Below are 23,996 nucleotides of genomic sequence, written 5' to 3' on the forward strand. Positions count from 1 at the left end.
TTGTTTGTTTACAAGTGTCAAGTCGTTCAATGGAAACATGTACATTTGCAACACTTGTCATATCACAATGAAAAAGAAAAACAAACTTCCATGTCAAGCAGTGCACAACAACCTTGCTGTTGATGATGTACCACGCGAGCTTTCCATTTTGGAAAAACTTGAGCAAATACTGGTTTCACAACGAATAGTATTTCAGAAAATCATTGTGATGCCAAAAGGTCAACAAAAAAAAATCAAGGGGGCAATTTGTAACGTTCCAGTGACTTGTGAAGAAACATGTAATGTTTTACCACGGCCACCCGATAGTTCTGGTATAATTATGATAAAGCTCAAGAGAAAACTGCAATTCAGAGGTCATGTTTACTTTCAAGCAGTGCGACCACAGGTGATACTGCATGCTCTCAGCTGGCTTCAAAGGAACAACCCGCTGTATCAAAATGTAACTATCAATCTTGAAAACATTGATCCAGAACTATCATGTCTTTGCATGTGTAAACAACAAACTGGATCGAACATTGCAAGCTCTCCCCAGAGTGAAACTTTAGCTAATGATTCTTGCGAGGGTAATGATAATGATTGTGAGACGCAATACGCACAAGACGGAAAAGATAATGCAAATAGTTCTCAGAATGGAACACCAGCTAATGAAAATTATGAGGATTATGATGACGATTGTGAAAGAGAAGACCCGCTTAATGAACACAGAGCAGCAACTTGTGAAACGTGTATACAATCCATTATTCAAGATTACCCTGTAATATTTGAAGACCAAGGAAGGGCTGCATCAGCTGGAAATGAAATATTTGATATTGCTCCTGGCGAAAATAAGCATCCAGTGTCTATGATGACTGACAGATATTGTGAGGAATTAGCCTTTCCAGTTCTGTTTCCTAAAGGCAGATTTGGGTATAAAATGGACAGAGAGGAAAAACTAACACCTGTCAAATACTTTAATGCACGTTTACTTCATTATAGCGGAAGATTTGCAATGAATCCTGAATACCTTTTCTTTGCACAATTTATTACTGAGCAAAAGAAAGTTTCAGATAGTATCAACATTGCTTTAAAAAAGTTACATGGGCAGCCAGTTACAGCATCACAATTTAGATCAAACGAACCTTTTCTCAAAAATATGATATTCAAGGACCAAGCATATCTTTTTCTCAGAAGTATCCCAGGTAGTCCACCGTATTGGCAAAAGTTTATGTATGAAGCAATAGCAATGGTACAACAACTAGGAATCCCGACATGGTTTATGACTTTGTCATGTGCTGATCTTAGATGGCCTGAACTTTTTCAAATACTGTCTCGTGTTAAGGGAGAAAATTTGACAGAAGAGGAAATTGACAGTTTGTCGTATAATGAGAAATGTTCTTTGCTTAATCTTAATCCCGTTATCGCTGCTAAGCACTTCCAGTATAGAGTAGAAACCTTTTTTAAGGATGTATTACTAAGTAATGCAAACCCCATTGGAAAGATTGTATATTATGCGCTTAGGATTGAATTTCAAATGCGAGGATCTCCACATTTGCACTCACTGATATGGACTTCAGATTGTCCTGAGCTAAAACAAGGCAACGAACAGGCTTACATAAGATACATTGATGAACATGTACAAGGAAGTCTTCCAAAAAGGGAAAACGATTCTAAGTTGTATGATTTAGTAAACCTCTATCAGAAACATACTCATTCAAGAAGTTGCAAAAAGTATAGGAATATTCCATGCAGATTTAATTTTGGCCAGTTTTTCACAGACCAGACAGTTGTCTCCAAACCAATGCCACATGACATTCCTGATGATGAAAAAGCAACGATATTGGAAAAGCGTAATGAAATCTTATGTTCTGTAAAGAAGAAAATCAACGAAAACTTAGATCCAAGTAAGTCTAATTATGATTCAAGCATAACTGCAGATGATTTATTGGCTATGTGCAAAGTTTCCAAAGAAGACTATAAGTGGGCTTTATCAATTAGTGCTGATACCGATTTTGAACTGCATATTAAAAGACCCATTAACAGTTGCTTCATTAATAATTACTTTGAAGCTGGAATAAAAGGTTTTCGTGCAAATGTTGATTTACAGCCTGTTTTTAATCACTACAAGTGCATAACCTACGTTTGCTCATACTTCTCTAAAGATGAGACCGAATGTTCCCAAGCTATAATGAATGCAGCAAAAGAGGCTAAAGCTGATAATTTGAACATTAGAGAAAGCTTGAAAAAGGTTGGTTCAGCTTTCTTATCTTGTAGAGAAGTCAGTGCTCAAGAATGCGTTTACAGATGCATGCCTGAACTTTGGTTACGCAAGACGTTTCCTCGCACAGTCTTTGTAAATACTGGCTTACCGCATGAAAGATGTCGAGTGGCAAAATGTCAACAAGAAATCGAAGCTCTTGAGGAGGACAGTACTGATATTTTCATGTCAAATATAATCGAAAGATACAGCGATCGGCCAAATATTGTTGACCAGTTATGCTTAGCAGAATTCGCTGCATATTATTATAAAGACTACAAACAAAATCCTGATGAATTTAATGATGTTCAGCCAAATGTACTTTCTGACCAATTAGTGGAATCAAACCATGATTCTAATTCTGAATCAATTCTTCCACCTATAATTAAGCTGATTAACGCCCAAGAAATCATGAAACTTCAAAAGGTGAAGGCTGTTATAAGATTCCATACACCAAGCAAAACAAAAGAGCCCGAAAAATTTTATCACCATCTACTCATGCTTTACTTTCCATGGCGAAAAGAGAGTGACCTTCTTGGTCGTGGTGATCAGTTATATTTAACCAAATTTCAGGACCCGGTAGTTAATGCTAAAGTAGAGACAAACAGGAGAATGTTTGAACCAAACGCTGAGGCTGTTGATATGGCGTTACAAATGTTAAGTGAAAATGCAGTGAGAAATATTCAATCATATGATGCTATTAATGACCAAGAAAATGATGATGTATCAACAGAAGCTACAAATAATATCGATGAATTTGATCAATACGACGAGGAATTACCTGAACAGATACTAACACTACCAGAAACATGCCGAACATACCCAGAAATTACTTGTTACAACCAGCCATCTGCTATTACAGATGATGAACTGCGAAACTCTGTAAGAACTTTAAATGTAAAACAGCGTTTTACGTATGACATTGTGTTGTCTTGGTGCAGAAAGATGATTAAAAATGTAAACTGCGTAAATAAACAAACCATTAAACCAATACACATTTTTGTAACGGGTGGAGGTGGTGGTGGAAAAAGCCATTTAATCAGAACAATTTATCACACTGCTGTGAATACATTTAAGTATACTGCACTAAATCCTTCTTTACCAGCAGTTCTCGTAATGGCCCCTACTGGCGTCGCAGCTATAAACATAAGTGGTACAACTGTTAACACAGCACTAGGTATTCCAAAAGATACTGGAATTATTTTACCTCCACTGCCAGATCAAAAGAAAACGTTGTTGAGGCTCAGTTTTAGCGAGCTTAAGCTTTTAATAATTGATGAAATTTCAATGGTTTCAAACAAGATGTTGTTGCATATCCATCAAAGATTAAAAGAAATTTTTGGAAGTTCAAGCTCAGAGATGTTTGCTGCTATTAGCATTATTACTGTAGGTGATTTACTTCAGTTACCCCCTATCAAACAAAAACCTATTTTTTCTAGTTATGCTAATGACACATATAATTTATCACACCCGTGGCATGAATTTAAAATGGTGGAGCTGGATCAAATTATGAGGCAGAAAGGTGATCAAGCTTTTATTGAGCTCTTAAACAGATTGAGGGTTGGAAAAACCACAGAATCCGACATATGCATTATTCAATCTAGATCGGTCGACGTCAGTGACACAAAGAACTATCCTTCAAATGAGCTTCATGTATGGGCTGAAAATAAACCTGTTACGGAGTATAATAATAAACGCCTTCAAGACATTTCCATGCCCTTACATGTCCTTCAAGCAATTGACCAATATCCAAACAATGTATCAAGGAATGAAATTGAAAGAGTTCTTTCAAAAGGACGCTCTTATACAGGTGGCCTAGATTTTGAGGTATCTGTTAAAGAAGGGGCTCGTGTCATGCTAACAAACAATTTCGATATCTCTGACAGACTCATCAATGGCCAGTTGGGCACTGTGGCTCGAATCTTGGTGAGTGAAATTACTCAGAAGCCCACTGTTGTGTATGTTAAGTTTGATGACAAAGATGCAGGTAACTTGATTATTGAAAAATCTGCTGATGTCTTTGCTATAGAAAACAAAGTTGTTCCCATTAAACCAATCTTAGCTAAAATAAAGTGTAACCCAGGGAAGCGTTCATCTCCAGAAATACAAAGGTTGCAGTTTCCGTTAGCTTTAGCGTGGGCATGTACCGTTCATAAAGTTCAAGGATTAACTTTAAACAAAATTGTTGTAAGTTTTGAACTGCTTAAACAAAGGTCCTTTAATTACGGGCAAATCTATGTCGCTTTGAGCCGTGCAACTTCTCTTCAAGGTCTTTATGTCCTTGGAAAATTAGAACACAAACATATCAAAGCAGACCCAAGAGTACTCGAAGAGTATGAGAGACTGCGAAACACATCACTTCTAGAGGAGAATGCTAATTTTCAAGTACAGGAAAATGATCCTATTATACCTATTGTGCTGTTAAATATCAGATCGCTTCGAAAACACAGTATTGACATTAAATTTGACACTAAAATTCTCAACTGTGATATGTTACTCTTAACGGAGACTCAACTGTTACCATCTGATTCAGACAATGATATCCGAGATCTTCTTTATCCTTTCATACTTAACAGGCAAGACAGCAATGATAGATGTTCAAGCCTAGCTTTCTGTAACAAGACAACGGTGCTGATCACTGAAAAAGAGTACCTTCCAGTAATAAATGCTTTGATGTTGACAACAGTTTTTACTAAACGGAAGAATTGTGAAATAAAATTTTTGTTCCTTTACCGAAAACAGGCCTACAATGTACATGATTTTGTTAATAACCTTAGCAACCTCACGAATATGTACACAGTTGATGTAATACTTGGTGATTTTAATATTAATTACCTCTCTGAAAAAGAATCACACAATTTAAAGACTGCGTTGGAAAGCACGTTGGGATTTCAACAAGTTGTGAACAAACCAACATTTTTATCAGGAAGTCTTCTTGATCATGTTTATGTCAGGACACATAAATTCAAAACTGTGGAAAATACCATCATAAGTGTTTACTATTCAGATCATGATGCAGTTAAAATCTTCCTCTATTTATAACGCAAACGAAATTCAATATATTGAATTTAGTCCATGTAGTGAATTTGGCCAATGTAGTAAATAAAGTGAAATTAGCCAATGAAGTGAAAAAACTGAAATTAGCCAATGTAGGGAATATAGTGAATTTAGCCAATGAAGTGAAAAAACTGAAATTAGCCAATGTAGTGAATATAGTGATTTTAGCCAATGTACTGAATATATATAGTGAATTTTACCAATGTAGTGAATTTAGCCAATGAAGTGAATGTAGTGAACTTAGTGAAAGAAGTGAATTTAAACACCGGCAAACAACAAAAATATACGTTTTCAATGTATGAGGACGATATGTCCTCGACACCTCCGCCTGGTGCACAGCAATCAATGCTGTGAAAAGCTAGCAGTGCATGTATGTCTGACAGACACCAAGCCCTACACTATCATGAAGGTAAGTTATACTTCAATTTGGAATTTACAGCTGTTACAATCATCCTAAGCTTTCGCTTCCTATAAGGTTTTTCATTATGTTAAGTTGTGAAGTAATATTATATCAAACACAAGAGACAGTGTTTTATGGGGATATCTAAACACCGAGAAGAGAGTTGAAAATATGACGAACACCGCAGTATTTTTGACGAAATTCGAGGTGTTTGGATAGCCGATGAAGCACTGTCTCGAGTGTTTGATTTATCTTCTCAATCGAAACAAGAATTAAGTAAGTAAACGAGTAAACCGAGAAATTAAATTGTAAATATCTATGCTAATTAAGACCTCCTTCACGGTTATGATTTTCTTTGTTTTAACTTGCTGAATTATTAATAAGTTGGAGAACATTATACATTTACTAATGCCACGATTGTCCCCAAATAACACAACTTCACTCTTAAGTCAAGATCTCTATATTTCTGCAACACAATTATCACAACCATTTTAATCTTAAATAAATTTAGAAGCCTCCCACTTACTCTAGTTATTTTGGTTCTAAAACTTAACTGGATCTTTCTCTGATTTTATTCAGTTGCAGGCCAAGACAATACGTCGATCACAACAAGTCAAGTACACAAGAATCAAAGGCAACATTTAACAAAATGAACCTTAATATGTCGGGAACAAATGGACATCTCATTTTGGCAAAGAAGAATTGCATTAGAAAACAGAGAGATACCACGGATTCTGACTCAAGTTAATCACCTGATCTTACATTTTACGTTTACAGAATGATACATCACAGTCAGGGAGTAACTTGGACATAAAACAAATAAAGTGAAGACAAAGCCCAAGAACAAGCTGCCATCGTGCACTGATACTTGATACTTGTTTTAGGAAAAATGTATTATAAATTTAATTAACATATGAACAATGTGAAATCGTAAACTTGTGCTTTAAAAAGAAAAGTCTTCAGTTTGTTAATTCTGCAACTAAGTTGGATTTTTCCAAAGCCATGGCAAACAATGTGATTTGTCCAAGCATGGACAAACAAACCACAGACTTGTGTGTTAGTCAATTAAATGGTATGTTAAAAGTTTTTGCTGTACTTGCCTAATCAAGTAGTTAAACATTAACCGCCCGGTTTTAAGCTTTCAGCTTTAAGCTTCTTGTTTTAACACAAAACTATTGTTTATTATAAATTCAAACGCGAAAAAACGGCATGACGATGTTGGGGCTATTTGTTATGATAATTTCACAAGTAACTTGTGTCCGTAAACGAAGCCAAGATTTTCGCTTTTTTTTCTGATTTACTTTTCACTCATCTTTTTCTAACCATTACATATACTTCTTTGATACAAGATTAATAATTTTTTATACGTCAGGGACTAGTACAATTTTCCTTGAATGAAACGGTTAGTGGACTTCTGTTTAGACATTCAAATTAATGCACAGCCGTATGTTTATTGTTATGACATGACAATAGCGTTTATATGTAAAGTACTTCACGTTAGAGTCTATAATTGAATAACAAAACCATTTTCCACTTGATTTTCGGTAGCGCAACAAAATATATCATGCTTGCATGTGTTGCATGTGTTGAAAACGCGGACGATTCGTTGTGTCCATGGATTAGATAGTAGATACTTCACTCTAACAGTTTCTCTTTTCGTCCGGGCATAGGGCCGTAATATTTTTGATTTTTTTTTTCCCAGTTTTTGACAGAGGCTGTGCATTTAAATTATACTTTTAATAAGAAATACGTTTTTGTCCGATATTTGCGTCGGTAAGACTTTTCGTCTGGCTACGGCACTGAGGTGGATTAATGAGCAATTGCAAATTGCTAGGCCATCCCGACAAAAATGTTGCGGAATTTGCCGGAAAATTGTTGGGCCTTACTTGGCGTAAGAACTTATGAAATTTTCCTTTGTTTTGGAGCTATTGCTTTCCTGCTCTATACTGCTTTGAGGTTCTTTGTTGTCTTAGTCGTTCTTTGTTTTAGCATCATATAGTTTCACAGGTTCTTACACCGAAGATGAGCCAAATTTTTAGTTCTTGCAATCTGAAAACAATTCAGGGCAAATTTCAGAAATTTGAACCGAGTTTCGGTTTTATAGGTAATCATTTCTTTCAAATACTAACATCTGCTAACTTGGTTGGTTGTTATTTTTGACAAATATATCACAAACTGATCATGAATGTGAACCTCACAGCAATCGTAAATTATGTTGTAGAAGAGTAGTCGTTTGGTAGTTCAGCCGGAGGCTTCCGTCATTCCATGAAGTCACAGGTAGTCCAATTGTGTTGTGACCTCTATTGTTACGTATTTTGGTTTTTTTAGCAGTTTTGGAGCGATTTCTTAGAGTTTTGGTTCCAACGGTTTCTCCTCTATATATACCGTATGAATCTTTTCTTATTTACAGGAGAAACCGTTGAAACCAAAGCTACACTAAAAGAAATCACTTCAAATCCGCTAAATAAACACACAGTACACTAAAAGACTGGAATTGGGGTACAGGCTAGCAATTTTTATCAAAATTCAAGCGTACTTTTCTCGTCATATGGCCTGCATTTCTTTCCCCATACAAAACCTTATAAATATGGAAATCGCTCAAGTCGGCGAAACAATACAAAGGTCAACATTCTACTCGTACAGACTGGGCTTCCTGTGGTGAGACTAAAACTGCAAGGGACCGCAAACAATAATGGTGCTATTGGTAGGATCTACTGAGAGATCTGATCAGCAATATAATGAAATAACAAACAACTGTAAGCAAGACTGATCATACTACGTGAAAAGTAGGCTTTGCGAGACACCAACACGACTAGACCAGCTCTATCAGTTCTAGTCGTGTTGGTGTCTCGCAAAGTCTACTTTTCACGTAGAATGATCAGCCTTGCTTACAGTTGTTTGTTACCTATGGTGAAGTTGCTGCAGTTTTTTTTATAGTTGCGGAGTGAGGTGGAGGGTGGGAGGGGAGCGGGTGCGGGGAATATCGTATCACGTGACATGATTTGAACCACCCCGTGCGAGTAATCTTATCTCAGTCAGGAGCATTATCCTCCAATATACCAGCAAGCCAGAATGGGTTTTATTATATAACTAAAGCAATCCTATTGGCTATATCATTTTTCCCACTAGTGAAAAATATCGTATGACCAAACACAAGCCATTTGAGTTGGCAGTTTAAGTAAATTCTAAAATGGCTTTTCCGACGGATTTTGGAGAATCTTTTAAATGTCGAGAGGAGAAATCAAAATGCAAAACAATTCGTGAACAAAATTTACAGCTTTATTTAACTTTAACTTCAACCTGAAGATTTCAGTTCTAATACAACAAGTAATTTAATTTGAAGGCTGAAAAAATAATAATTAAAATATTAGAGAATGAATAAGGGGGATTACATATTCAGGGGGAAAGATTCATTACTTGTTAAAGATTTTAAAAAACGTACTTGCTCACTAACCATGAAGTTATCTCGTTATTTATTTTATTACTCTCCGATTAATTTTTCTAACGCGCTTTCTCGTGGTAAAAAGGAAAACAAACCTACAGTGATAATCACGGCGTAATGGTGGGTAAAATTATTGTTTTACGAATTATTGTTGCGTGAAATTATTGATTTGTGATTCGATTAGAAAAATTATAACTGAAAAGGTGAATTTGTTCTCTTGTTTTGCGTTTCTCTATAAAATCGGGCGACGGATATGAAATGGGACGTGGTATATTTAACATATATCCATATCCAAATCATGCGATGTTGCCGTTTTCCAGATGACAACTATTTAACGTCCCACTTCTGATTTTTTAAGATCCTTTCCAGTTGTTCATTGGAGGTGTTTCCCCAAACCTAACCTGAGATCATGCCCTTCCTCCCTACTTACGCAAAAAGAACGCCTGATCGCAGGTTACTCCAAACCGAGCAGCAGTATTCCAAAATTGGCTTGCCCAAAGTATTGAACAACAAAATTCTGTGATGGTGGATGAGGTAAACGATAATTTTATCTACATTAATTTATATCTCATGACTGTACATATGCCTCTAATTCAGGTATTAATTTACTTACTATTGTCATATTTTAAATTTAGTAGCAGGCTCACATCAGCTTTAAAAGCTGTCTTTTAATTAGCCTGCTTTATCAATAATTATAAAAACTACTGCGTAACTGACGTTGGAAGTTACATGTTAAGCATCTAAAACGTGCAGTTATCATTCCTTATAACTTGCACATTTGACACGCCTACGGAATTTAACATGGCTTTTGAAGTTAACCCTACCAATCATTTAAACAATCTATTACATATTGCAGTTCACCGTCGCACTATTGTTATTGAGGAACTTAATCACCAAACGTTTTTCGTGGCGACAGAAACTGGAAGTAAACTTTACTTCCAATCCACGTTTTTCCCGCCGAAATGTTCAGCCGTCGCGACTTGTCGCGGAAGTTGCTTTGCCTATTTTGACGTCGCCTGTAAAACACGAGTTTTGCCTTTTTGCATTTGAATCCACAGGGCAAACATCTGCAGTCGGTCCACGGTCAAACCAAGAGTCCAACATGATGTGATCAATGAACATGTTTTTGTATTACGGAACAAAATTAAAAATAAGTCACTTAGAATTGCAATTACTCTACACTGCAATGACATTTCTAATCATCAAAGTATTGCTATACAATGATTTGACTAGCGTGGGTGAATAATTGGAATTTTTTCTCTTGGGGTCCAGAACACGGGGATATGGATGTTCGTCGGAGAATCCGTTATTTACACCCCTAAGCGAGACGACGAGCATCCCCGTCCCTATCATATAGGAGTTTCCCTCCCCCCGGTGTCCAGAAATTTGTTCGCCGGAGTTATCGAGAAGTTTGAGTTATACTGAGAAAAATTACTGTAACAGAGTAGAGTAAATCCAAGGAAAATAATTTTTGGTTCGACTGAGCGAGATTGTTACTACTGCTCTCCTTTCATCACTATTTTGGTTGTTACTATTTTACTCCTCGCAAAGTCTACTACAAACTATTTTAGTGATTGATGTTACATAACATTTCACCAGCTATAGGGCCGCGGCAAGTAGGGCAGCGTGAATCACCCTTCCTTTTATGCTCAGTTACACAATTTCTGCAGTACAGAAAATGAGTACAGGGCATAATGATACAGTCACGTGGTCGCTCAAAACAAATCTGGCACAGCTGCGCTCCCTTTGAGTGTTCCAACTCTTTTTCCAACTTGTGTATTCTTTCGGCACTTTTTAAGTGGGATTCCTTTGCTTCTGTCACATTCTTGTCGAACTTCTCTTGCAGATTCTGATAATCCTGCTCCCGCTGAACAAGAGTCACTTGGTGTTTCCTGTTCATCTCAGCTTGTTCAATTTTGAGCTTGTTCAGTTGTTCTTTGAGGCTGAGGGTCTCGCCTTTAAGCTTGGTTATGCATTTAATTGAGGTTAAGAGCTGGGACCGAGTGGAACTAACTTGTGACATCTTACCAGCCGTTGTTTTGTCAATTGTACAGGAAGACAGCTGACCTGTAAATAGTAAATAAAACCATTTGCTTTAGCTTCGATAAAAAGAAACAACTGCAACCAATTGCTAACCACATATCAGCTGTTACATCTCCATTTGATATTTTTATTCTCAACCCAGCCTGGACATTCTAACAGTCAGCGATTTATAACTGTCTTTCAGTTGTAGCTGCAGGGTTAGACCCTTCTGCCACGGAAACCATAGTGTCTCTATACCGTGGCTACAAGTTACCCATTCCCATTTTTTGTTCTTGAGGACCTTACATGACTACATTCATTGCCAAATCACATCACAAAAGAAAGCATGCCACACAAGAGAACCAGGCAGGCGGAGAATACAGCTCAAAACGCCAATTTTGCTCAAACTTAGCACAAATGTTGGGCATCATGAGTTAACAGTTGCGACAAAACATTAGGTTATAATATTTCATTCCCTCCAAGACTCCCTGCAAAAATGGCCATTTCCCACTAATTTGTGCATATTTAATAAGTTGACTTTGATTGACCAGTTTCACAAGAAGAAAGCCTTCTTAAAATAAAATTCACTGGTTATTGGACAATAATTGATTTAACCCGCATGGTTTGTTTTCTTCTCCTCACTCGCTTTTTAGTAAGGTACACATTTCGTACTGTTGACAATGGCTTCCAGTTAATGCCAGATATCTACAATGAGCGACAACTTATATAATTCATTCTTGACATGGGTGGGAAAACCATCATTAAACTCCATATAAAAAAGTAAAAGAAAATGTATGGGGAATTCAATTCTGCATGGGCACCAACATGGCGTTCGTACTGTGCTCTCAGCTAAATTTGTGTGAAACATTTTGACGTACCGACCCGGCCGAGACTTGGACAAGTAGACTATCTAGTATTATTCAAAACTAGCAATGGTATATTGCATTTCCTGCGTTTTGATTGGTTAACAGCCAATGGTTTATGAGCTCATATACCATTGACCACAAATATGGTAGCCGGTACGCGTCAACGAAAACAACTGGGGAGCTCAAATATTGCAATTCTTTGGGCGTTTTTTATAAAACAATTATTCCACTCGCGTTTGTTGGATATGAGATCGTTATAGCCAACGAAGCGCGTAGCGCCGAGTTGGCTATATACCATCTCATATCCAACGCGCACTCGTGGAATAATTGTTAAATATTCTACAACCTGTAATATTCTTATTTTTTTAATCAATAGTTTTGTATTTCCTTTTTGTGGCGTGACAGTGAAAACCAGCAATTAAAATATCGGCCAAAAATGGCACCTAAGGTAGTGAGGTGGGCCAATTTCACTCCTTCTCTTCTTCGATTCCTGTTAAACTAACTGACTAATTAATTAATTAATCAATTAATTAATTTATATCACCTGGAACTAATTATTTTTTAACTTTGTGTAGGGGGTAATTTTCGCAAACAGCTCACAAATGCCTTTACTAGAAGAATAATCCATGTTTATAATTCATCGAACTTGATTCGATAAAACATCAAGTTTTATAAATCAATGACGCGAGTTGACAGTCATTTTGTTCAAAATCGCTCGAACTACATCTGCTTTCACAGATAAAAAAGATTATTGCGCTTTTCAGTGAAATGCGAACTCTGAAATTCAATCCTCGACCAACGATTTACGCTTTTTGCTGCCGTCAATCATCTTAGCGGACCTCTCGGGAAACAGACGTTCACTTCACCTGGGTCAAAGGGTCACGTCTCTCGATTGTGATTGGTAGATTTCGATCCATTTTGTTTGTTTCTGTTTTTCATGGTTCGCTAGCTGTCGCCATAATTATGATTGACGGCAGCGAAAAACGCAATCGTTAGTTGGATTTTGAATTTCAGAGTTCGCATTTCACTGAAAACCGCAATAAACTAGGAATTTCATAATGAAAGTGAGTGATGGCGACATGAATTCACGATTACATTATCAGCAAAGATTAAAGTTAGATTGGATATTATTTTGTACATTATTTTCCATAAATAGTTTGTTTGCAGTAGTAGTGTTGACAGACAGCTCAGATCACTTAGCTAAGATCACAATGGTTAATTGAGCCAGAAAGCCCCCATATTCATCCCAAAGCCTCGCGTAATTACAGTTACATCCAACCTTGGCCTTTTTCATACTCGCGGTACTCAGTAACTCCATGGGGCCAAGTGAAGATAACACAGCCGTCCAATGATCCTTCGTTCCATGTCCCTTCCCTAACGGACCCATCCGGGAACTTCAAGGTCCCATAACCGGTCATTTTATCATACTGCCACTGGCCTTCATACACAGCACCAGATGCAAAGGTCATCTTTCCACTACCGTGCCTAGCAACGAGAATAACAATGGTATGATATTAAGTCTGATAAGGATGATTCCACCTTTCTAACTAATATATCAATACACATTTTGTTTTATGGATGGGTGGGACCTAAATAAATGAAGAAAGAAAGATCTTTATTTATTTAACACCATAGAGTACGCTTTCAACATTGCCAATCCTAGCAAGATGCAGGAAGCATGCCATATATGAACCTAGCAAATGGCCTCTCTCACCATGAGTCCCTCCATGGCTTAGTGGATAGGGCGCCACCAGCCCGGTGTTTGAGAGGTTATGGGTACGATTCCCGTAGGGGACTCAGTCGGATTGTTTTCTTTGCCACACGCTTTCTTATTTCACTACCGTCTTACCTGAGGCATGCGTGTGATAAAGATTTTTTCCTTTAAATTGTATTATAGTTGTTGTGACTTTGAAATGAACGTGCGTATATGTAAATTTACCATGCTGAGACTGTCGAAAAGATGCGTAGATGGGGAAAATGTTGCAGTGCAAAAGTAAAAGAAAAAAGTTTTAATAAAAAAGAAGATGATTATTTTTTCTTTGTCTTGCATTGAGTTGCTTTGAAATGTTGATCGCGAGGTTTCGACTGCAATACTGCTAGTCTTCACCGGGCGATGAGGTCGATTGTTTACATGTCACTATTTGTAGCATTTTGGTTTGCTGCTATTGGTGCATTTCGATCCCCACAAGACTATTTTTTCTTGATCCCCATTATTATTCTGACTGTAAAAAGTTGATCCCTCATAGGTCCGCTTTGTTGTCGATCGGCTGTTGTGCTTTTTGATCGTAGGTTTCCAAGCTTCAGGAATTTCAATTCTTTCACCTCTATTGACGACATGTCACCATAATCAAATGCAAATTTTACAAGGTACGGAACGATATTTATAGAAAAGAAAGTGTGAAACTAAATTACAATACTGAGGCGTGGAAAACAGACAAATGTGCATAACAATTAAACAGCTTCTTCCTAATTAGGAGCATCTCGTAAATTAGGCACTTAAACTTTCCGCGGTATTTCTTTAGGATGGCAAATTGGTTGTGAAGATCGGTCGGCTTTCGATTGTGTTGTAGACTGTTCACAGTCCCCTATTTTTCCATGAAGTCGTAGAGATCGATTGTCCAGTCCGACGGGCCGCCATCTTGGTTCACGAACGCGAGCGAACACTGGGGAGAGTGCAAAAACCCCGTGGTTAAGAACCAGTTTTCGCTCGCGTTCGTGTGAACCAAGGTGGCGGCTCGTCGGACTGAACGATCGATCTCTACGACTTCACGGAAAAATTGGGGACTGTGAACAGTCTAATTGTGTTGTTCTTTCAGGTGTTTTTCAATCACGGAGTATCTGTGCTCCTGAATACGCAGGTGGAGGTGGCGGCTCGTGTAGCCAATATAATTTGCATCGCACGACTTGCACTTAAATTCATATAACACACATTCTTGGTTTTATATTAGAAAGGGCTTTATTTCCTTGAAATTCAAATCTTCTGAGATTTTCTTGCTTGTGAAGACTGGTTGTGTTACACTATCTGGTTGTGTTACACAATCTATTTTCTTTCCTAGGTCACGTAGATCCCTGCGTACGTAGTCTGCGGATTTCTGAGCTTTGAATGGCAAGGTGATTCGTACAGGGCTGTCTGCTGGCGCAATACAGTTTTAATTCTGGCCTTGAGAGGATTGAAATATTTAAAAAATAGATTCAATTAATTTTACGGGATATTTCAGTTTCAGGAATATGGTTTTTAGATCCCTCTATTCTTGTGTGAATTGATCCGGCGAGGAACCTAAGGCACTAAACTTGCTAAATTTCGTAACAATGGATTGACTCACGTCAAAAAACGAGAAAATAATCACTAGCGGTTACATCGTAAAACCTGCGGCCGATTTGCACATAATTTCAGGCGGTACTGTACTTCAATTTCTGATACTTTATAACATTACTATTATTTCATTTACCTGATGCAAAATGGTCGTAGTCTCAAGGAGACCTTTGATTTGTTTTATTTGTTTTATTTGTTTTATTTGTTTTTGTATAAGATAGGGACATTTGAGATATGATTCACAAAACCAAAATTTTGAGGCGAAACACTATTGAAGATATTAAGACACGCCTAAATAAATCTAATAAGAAATACGCTTCGAACCAGAGCCAAGACTTAAGATGCAAACCTCATGTTGTTTTTCCATTCACCACTGTAGAATCCATGTCCAGGAGTAGCTGGGCTGTTACAAGGTAAGGACAGAATCAAGCCTTCGCCCTTTCCGTGTCTCTTGCCTACAAACACAAGTTATTAGGTACAATTTTCATTGAGCAAATGTTGTTTTTGCAAAGACGTCATAGAACGAGCAGAAGAATTTCCTTATATAAAGGGCAAAATTCAGGCCACAATTACTCATATATGATTGTTTTAGGTAGAGGGCATTTTTATTTAATTTCTGTTCGTCAAAGTAAAAATTACTCTGAAAATTCCAGAAGATTATGGTTTCCTACCCAGTTACCCCACCCCTTTCCAAGAATAGTTAATTAGTTGAATTAATTAATTGACTATAAATGTTCACACCATAGCGGTTTAGCATGTAAGAGGGTAATCGGACGACAGCCTACTAACAAACCAACACAAAAGTGTATTCTGCACTTAAAAAGATGAATGCGCTGAAATCACGTTTTGTAGAGGATGGCTAAAAAACTAACAAGATATATAACTGCCCATTAAATCTTTTGTTTAGTGAAGTTCTTTTTGGTTTGAAGATTTCGAAGGATATCGTAAGTAGGTTTCGTAAGATCAGTTAATACTTCTGATAGGCTCTCGAAGAATACCAATGTCTTGATCATGCTAATGTTTGCCCTTCATGCTAAGAACAAGTATTTGAAAATTTCCTTATTGAATTATGGTCAACCATCACTTACGTTTTCAGAATTTGCAAAATGAGTGATATTGATCCATACATTTAGTCAGTCCCATTCGATCATCTATACTTGTTATAAGCACTCGGGAGAACACCGAAAGGGGTTGTGTTGTCGGCATAGTGCCACAACGATACGTCATTGCTTACTAACGTCCGTGACAAACACTTCAAGCTAATTTTTATTCTTGGCGGCGAAATTCTAACCGCATCAGCCAGGTGACGCAGAGATAACGCCCATGTAATTTAGATCCCAAAGACACGCATCAATCGAAAACAATCTTTCCAAGAATTGGTATCGTCACTAGAACTAATTAGCAGGATATTTTTTTCAATCGACTTGACCATTTTAACTATGACAAGAGAAGTTTAAAACATCTGCCAAAGACGAAACCCAGACAATTGTCCAGAACTCTATTTTACCTTTGTACCAGTCTCCACTGTATATAAGATTGTCATCCGTAGTTTTGTAAAGGCTTCCATGACCATGGGGAAGCTCAGCTGCGAAAAAAAGTTGTATGACATCTTTGCTAGTTGCTGCCTTGAGGGAAAACCTGTTAAAAGGATTTCGCGCATAGCTACATTCCATATGTGTGTCAAAAGCGATCCCTTCAAGCTTAGACTGAACTGTCAGCACGTTAACTTGTGTTTCAGTGAGAGTTTCTGTGAAAAAAACAAACAAATACTATCCTTCAGTCATTAAGGTAATCTCCATGGAAAAATTATCGTTTTGTTGTCTTCTTCTTTAATAAATATTCAATTTGTTTCATTCAATTTAACAATTTTGTTGCATGACACCAACCTTCCTACACTTAATCAGCCCTGATGTCTATACTGCTCTCTATACATTTCTTATACAAGCAACAATTTCTGCATTCTGATTGGCTATAAAAACACGTCAATTTATCCCGAACCAGTGCAGAAAATTGAAATTGGCAGTGCAAAATAGTGAAATTATCAATGATTGACGGCAGCTTCATACGAAATCCATCTCGGACAAACAGACAGACAGTGAGACAGGATTTGAACTTTATAATAATATTTTAATCTTTTCTTAGAAATACATTTCAAGATAAAACATAGAGCTAAAAACGACGATGTTTCGACCTCTCTGAGGTAATTGCTGGATTGCAACCACGTGACAAAGCGGCCATGTTGGGGGTCAAAACAATAAAATAAATTTGCGCAAAATTTGCATAATAAAAAAGTTAAATTCCCAGCGGAGGGAAACGCTTTGTTCTTGTTCCCCAGCATGGCCGCCGCGACGTCAGTTGCAAGCCAGCAATTATTCTCACTGCATATATAATTAGCGCGTCATGTAAACACGCCTCATTCCTTTAATCCCGAGCGTCCGGGTTGGTAGCGTCTCGTATGATCCTTTGCGGCCGTTCAGGCATAAAATCTGGCTGCGCGGTGCGAGATCTTGCAGTTTGACGAGATTACCTTGGAAGGCACTTTGCGCCCCTCCCTTCTCCCCTGGTGGCGGTGACCACCTCTCGCCTAGCCTTGCTGCATATCTTTTGCCTTGGCGGTCGCGGATTTCTCCCATAACTTAGTTCTTCGTGATCGCGACAATAGATATGCAGTGAGGATAAATTACTTTTAAAAGTTTAAAAGTACGCATACGCATTTGATTGTTTGATTTACGAAATGCTTTTTATAAAAGAACCTAATGCGTACTTTTAAATACTGTACTTTACCATTTTGTTCTCAGTAGTCTGAGAAGCTGCTTCCCAACGAATGTCAAAGCACGAGGTCGCAGATTCAAGTCCGTCGATCATAAATTAACCAAACACAGACCTTTTACGTAGCGGGGCCTGGGAACTGCTAACAAACAGCGAAACAGATAACCTCAACGTCGAGGTTCGGGACAGAAATAGGAGGCTGCCTTATGCGGGCAGCAACAAAGAAAATATGTATGTATTAAAAAAAATTTTTGCATGGGAAGTTGCCACCCTTTTTTACGTGATATGCGTGCCGACCACCCAAGAAGGGGATATATCGACGCAAACTCCTTGATAGGTTCCCATCCATGTGGTGCAGTTCTTTTAAATTTCGGGACTACACTGAGGTGGCCGGAGCGCTTATCAATAACGCCCCCTTCACCTGAGCTCAGAGCACAATTCTCCAATTCGCAGCACGACAGAGCAGCAAAAACCGACGATGCAAAATATGGCAGTAACTCGAAATTCATCTTGAAGGAGTTTGACATATAATCGTATAATTTTCAAAAATTGTTGGAAAACGCAACTATTGAGCAAATTTTTCGAGCATTTTATTATGTTTACATATTAAAGTAGCGAATACTATTTAAAAGGTTTGCGCGATCGACAATTGGCTAGGCACTATAATTTAGCAAGCATTGGGAAGGCCTCTCAGAGAAATTCGGGTTCAATAAAATTTAAGGGTTAAATTTAGACCTTAATATTTCTGCAATTCTACTCCAATGACTTTGCTGAAACTTGTTTATGGTATGTATTAAGTCACTATAAACTGATTCAAGAAATTTAACAAAAATATATCAGGAAAAGTTTTCACTGGATTTGTGCAAAAAGTGGGGTCCAGTTAAACCTACATGTCATTAAATAAAAATACTATTCTACTGTTTAATCGAATTCCATCATATAATTACTGAATGATAGGTTGAAGTTCTTCCAAAGTTTAATACACATCGCCTAGAAGCCGAAAAATCAAGATCTAAGTTTGTCATGGACGAGTTCACCCGGAATAACTACGGAAAAACCTAAATATTTCGTGTTTTGGACCATCCAACCTTAATGTATTGTCTCACCTTGACTATCACACGCAGACGAACTTCTTTCAGACAGGCCAGTTGTTTCTTCAGTGGACATCAAATTTACAGTGATCATTCTTTGAAACAGTCCACTTTGAATTTCTGCACAGCGCATCAATGCCTCTAAAGGATTCTTAAGGTCACACAACAAAGTTCCCAGAACATAATTTAGATCATCATTTGCGCCTTCCACTTGCCGAGCCTCGGGGAAGTCTGATGCGCCAGTGTGCTCAGCAAGAGCATCAAGTTGACCTGAAGCAACAGAAGCATGCCGTCCAAGCTTAAGTAACACAAGCCTGTGGAGGGAGTTCTGGATTTGCATACATTTGACAATAGTCTCGAGCAGAGAGTCCATAAGCTCTCTTCCCTCTGAAACAGTCGGGGCTTGTTCTGGTTCTTTTCCAACAACTGTTGACTGTGACTGACTAGACACATCTACAGGATCTGAAGCAGGTTGTAAGATAAAATGGATGGTTGGATTTAGAGCAAGTGATGGCAACACTTCAGAAAAGGCTGTACTAGATTCAAATATTAACTGCTTTAAGAGGGCCATAACTCTTCCAACATTTACGTGTATCTTGACAATTAAGTAGTACTAAAGAAAGAGTTATGTTTTGCACGTCTATCTGGCTATAAAGCTCTTTATAATGGGCTTTCTCACTAGTGGGAGGGGTATTATTGGTAGAAATTTTGCATCTTTTTTGGAAGAATTTTGCAACTGAGAAATATTCGTTGCACATACGTATACTGCATAGTTACTAATCACAAAAAACCTTTGGAGATAACGATACGAAATGCAATACAACTTCTATCGTTATCAAACAGGCATCAAAAATCTGAAAATACCGTTCAAATTCAAAGCAAGCTCCACATTGGGGGGCAATTAAGAACGTTTACGGTATTTCTAAACAAGTGCATTGTGAAATATATTGTTATGTCACCTGCGCTCAAGAAAACTGTGAGTCAATTATACTGGCAAGATGCTTATTTGCGTGTCAATAATAGCTTCACACCAACTGAGAAACATTTCATTTATAAATCATACGTCAGTCACACAGCTAAAAGTGCAATGAATACCCCATATTCGTATTCTCGGTATTGGACTGGAACTAGCTTGCAATGGAGGCTTATGCGGGGACTCTTTTCAAATGCAAATGACATGAAGCTTTTTTTAATGATAGTACTCCGCATTAGCCTCCACAGCAAGCTAGCTCCAGTCCAATACCGAGAATACCAATATGGTCTGTCGGGAAATATATCTCTAACAATTAAATTTTGCTAATTGAAAATGGGTAGAACTAAAAAAAGCGACAAAATTGTAAATCTGTAGCCAAGCAAGATACCTGGTAAAGTTCTCAAGTCCTACATTATGCGGGATTGTTCGTAATTGCGGCTCCCAATCTTTCACAGTATTACGCATTTTTCTTTCTTTCTGTGTTCTTTTTATTGTTCTTTATTTTAAAAGTTTTCGCATTTGCGTGAAACTTAATTCTTAATCGTAAACGACCTCATGCGATTAGCCATTACTTATCCTCATCTCCTTCAGAATATTTTTTCACACATACTTTCTTTAGAAAACCTACATATTTCGTCATCACTGCTCTCTTGCAATTGAGCATCCCCCTCCTCTGCCTCCTCCTCATCCTCTATCTCTTCTTCTTTCTCTTCTTCTTGTTCTTCTCGTTCTACAAAAATCAATCAATCAATCAATCGACTTTCTCTAACGCGGGTAGCACTTAAGAGTAAAGTGTCAGTAAAAATCAGAGAAATCGTGTCCACGGTAAACAAAAAAATCAAAGTCCCTTTGGGCTGTCTCGTGACACACTATTTACGCGTACGAAAGACCACTGTTTGATTGTTAGGGAAATATGGAAAGTTCATCTGCTACATTCTACGACTGTGCCTTTAAATGGTGTCGACCACTGTTTAACAAATAGATTCCATTTTGCCGTGCGTCTGTTCAGTTATAGATCACAGATGACGTCAAAATGTGGTATGAACAGAGAAGTGGCCCACGAGGCGCTAGCCGAGTGGGTCACTGATGTTCATACCACATTTTGACGTCTTCTGTGATCTATAACTGAACAGACCCACGGCAAAATGGAATCTATTTGTTTTATATAATAACACAAGACTTCAGCACACTTCAGTGTGTGAGCAATGCCGCCGTAAAGATGAGCTTAGTTGTTTTGATTTAACTATTAAGTTTTCGTTAACACGAAGCACTGTTATAATCCGATTAATTAAATAAACAGAAAAATGGTCAATTGAAAGTCAATGAAAACTCTAACCTTTATTCCGATTTGGAAAGTTGTTCAAATCTGTAAACATAACCGAAGCGTTCAACCGAAATTCGTTTGTTTCCCGTGGCGTCGTCCAACTGTACAACATCGGTCAAACTTTCATACAGATTTCGGATAATTTCTCGAATAATTCACTGTCTTCTTCAAGCTTGTTTCGCCCAGTTAAATGCTTCGAAAGGTGAACGATGCTTGGCGTATTGTTTCTCACTGGACATTTGTAATTAAGCTGAACTTTTTTGCTTTGTTGTGGCCTCGCAAGTTTGAAAAACTTTGCCGACAACTCTGATCTGGACTATGAACTCTGATCACGCGCGCGAGTCACACCACCGCGTGACGTCATCCATGTGTCTGTACTCTGATAGATCATAAGTAAGAACCAATCAAAATGCGCGTAGAATTCAGGTTATTATATAATATGTTATGGACGCATTGTAAACCAAAATGTCCGTAAATTTTCGAAACTACAGTTTAGTCTCATTGAAATGTCCACATAATGGGAGCTGAGCATTTGCTGCATTCATCAATTGTAACTTTTAAAAATGCAGTTCAATACGTTTTTTAAAACCGTTATGTCTTAGTTGCATCTTTAACCGCAATTTCCTGTGCTTTTTCTATTTTTCAAAGCAGCCAGGGAAAAAACTTAAGTTCGCAGCGTAAGGTAAAATACATTACACGTGACCTAAGTAACGCTATTCATGATAGAGGGTCTTATGGTGTGGTGGCTTTTTACGGCTAACGCTTAATTTCCTTCCGTTACGGTTAACATAAATGGTAAAAAGTAATTTCCATAGTTTTGTAAAGTTATTAATTAATTTTAATTGTTGTGTTCTTCCTCGATTTTTATTTTAGGCTTATATCTCTCTATGGGCTTAATTTTGCCACGTATATGAAGAAACTGAAGAGGCCAAAAAAAATCAGAACAACAGTCAGATGTCTGCCAACTTGTGCCACGACACAATCGGCACTTTCCAGCTCTTATACCTTGATGGGTCAGTACAACAAATTTTTATTAGTTGCAGCTACAATAATGGTATCAAATAAATGCCCAATGACTGGTGAATACATTTTGGTTATTTTATTGACGTCAGTGGTTACCATAGCAACAGTATTACCTGTTAAATACACCCTTAATTTTGGCTTTAAGTGATTAAAACTCAAAAACGAGCTCTGACACAAGTGTCAAAATGAACAGTCCTGTAAAAGGGTGAATCCTAGCTCTATCAGCTGCTTATTACAAACATAGGCACGCTAAGCGTGCAGGAGTTATTTTTTCCATTTATGGGGTGGCTTGCGGTGACATTGGGTGATTGTCATGTTGGGATGGTTTACGTCATGGGTTGGGCTATTTGTGTATAGCGGCCCACTGAGTCACTTTTTTGCACAAAATTTGCTTGCAAACAAAATAACTTTGACGTACACTTTCATACATCAGAAGTGTTTTATTCAATACCTAAATTTTCATCATTAGTAGTAATGTACTACACTCTGAGGCAAATTTGCCTTAGAGATGTAGTACATCACTACTTCCAGTGCTGGATACAAAATATGGGACAAAAATGGATTCAAATATTGGAATCAAATATTAGAATCAAAAACTGAAATTCAAACCCTAGAAAACCAAGCCTGTAAAACCAAGCCTGAAAACTTCTTATACTCTTTTTTAAAAATCTTGGATCTTAGTGCGTTTAAAAATCAAATCGCTTGCTCTGCTCAAACCCAAGGTCAAATTAATATCCATATGGATATGTTTCTATATTGGTATCTGATATGTATTTTATTGCGCGCTTGTCATATCCAAAGGTGTATACCTTTTCTTCATATTTGTTTACAATTTGTTTATTCTGTCTGGTAATTTTATTTTCATTTACTAATGTGAGTTCTTTGATTTCGTTCTTTACAATTTTAATCATATTTGCGTGATTCAGTATCTGGGAATTTTCATGGTTTAACCTGAAACCTTTAATAACACATTTCTGTTTATTATTTCCATATGTGAAACTGTAATTCTTTGGACCTCCAGAAACGAATGTATTATTTATAGCTTCACCCCCTAATTCATCTGTTAAATCACCTAACATATCACCTGTTTCTATCACCTTACTATTTTGAGATTCGATATACACAATACTATCTGTATCAAAATATAATACCTGTTTATCCAAATAGTCAAGTTTTTCATACAACATTAACCGTGCACTGCTAGTCGTAAAACATGCTACATATATATTCGTATTATAGCTGTTATCAACAAACTGATCTTTGTAAGTGTAGCTCATTTGCACCATTTCTTCATTTATGAAATTCATGTTTAAATTATCTATTGTGTCATCTAGAACTACTTGGTAAAATTCATTTATATCAGTTACGTATTTGCACTGATTCATGTTATTTCGTTGACCAAATTTCCCCCAAAGTGAGTTTAAACACATTTTTGCAATGGCTCGTAAACCTGAATTTTCATTTAATTCACCTAAATCAATAT

The 23,996-nt window shown here is 37.4% G+C and overlaps 2 protein-coding genes across 5 annotated transcripts in view; one reads left to right on the top strand and one right to left on the bottom strand.

Annotated features, from left to right (window-relative positions):
• Positions 1-37: 37 nt before the first annotated feature.
• LOC144658809 (uncharacterized) lies at positions 38-6,846 on the top strand. Of its 2 annotated transcripts, XM_078519293.1 has the most exons (2): positions 38-4,220; positions 4,810-4,974. In XM_078519293.1, the coding sequence occupies exons 1-2, from the start codon at positions 38-40 to the stop codon at positions 4,839-4,841; spliced, it is 4,215 nt and encodes a 1,404-aa protein (XP_078375419.1). In that variant the 3' UTR covers positions 4,842-4,974. The 2 variants fall into 2 exon arrangements, with proteins under 2 accessions (XP_078375419.1, XP_078375418.1); XM_078519292.1 differs by having other exon boundaries at positions 38-6,846.
• Positions 6,847-8,953: 2,107 nt separating this feature from the next.
• The window catches only part of LOC144658878 (uncharacterized), an 84,807-nt gene continuing 69,764 nt past the window's right edge, over positions 8,954-23,996 (bottom strand). For all 3 annotated transcript variants that reach the window (XM_078519365.1, XM_078519364.1, XM_078519363.1), the window contains 6 exons: positions 20,795-20,896; positions 19,209-19,655; positions 16,841-17,080; positions 15,683-15,788; positions 13,300-13,505; positions 8,954-11,199 (listed from right to left, as the gene is read on the bottom strand). In XM_078519365.1, coding sequence (XP_078375491.1) covers positions 10,700-11,199; positions 13,300-13,505; positions 15,683-15,788; positions 16,841-17,080; positions 19,209-19,655; positions 20,795-20,896 — 1,601 coding nt within the window. In that variant the 3' untranslated portion in view covers positions 8,954-10,699. The remainder of the gene's footprint in view (positions 11,200-13,299; positions 13,506-15,682; positions 15,789-16,840; positions 17,081-19,208; positions 19,656-20,794; positions 20,897-23,996) is intronic.

Source organism: Oculina patagonica, chromosome 6 (genome assembly GCF_052425735.1).
Source record: "Oculina patagonica isolate OP01 chromosome 6, crgOcupat, whole genome shotgun sequence".
NCBI classification, from domain to species: Eukaryota; Metazoa; Cnidaria; class Anthozoa; order Scleractinia; family Oculinidae; genus Oculina; species Oculina patagonica.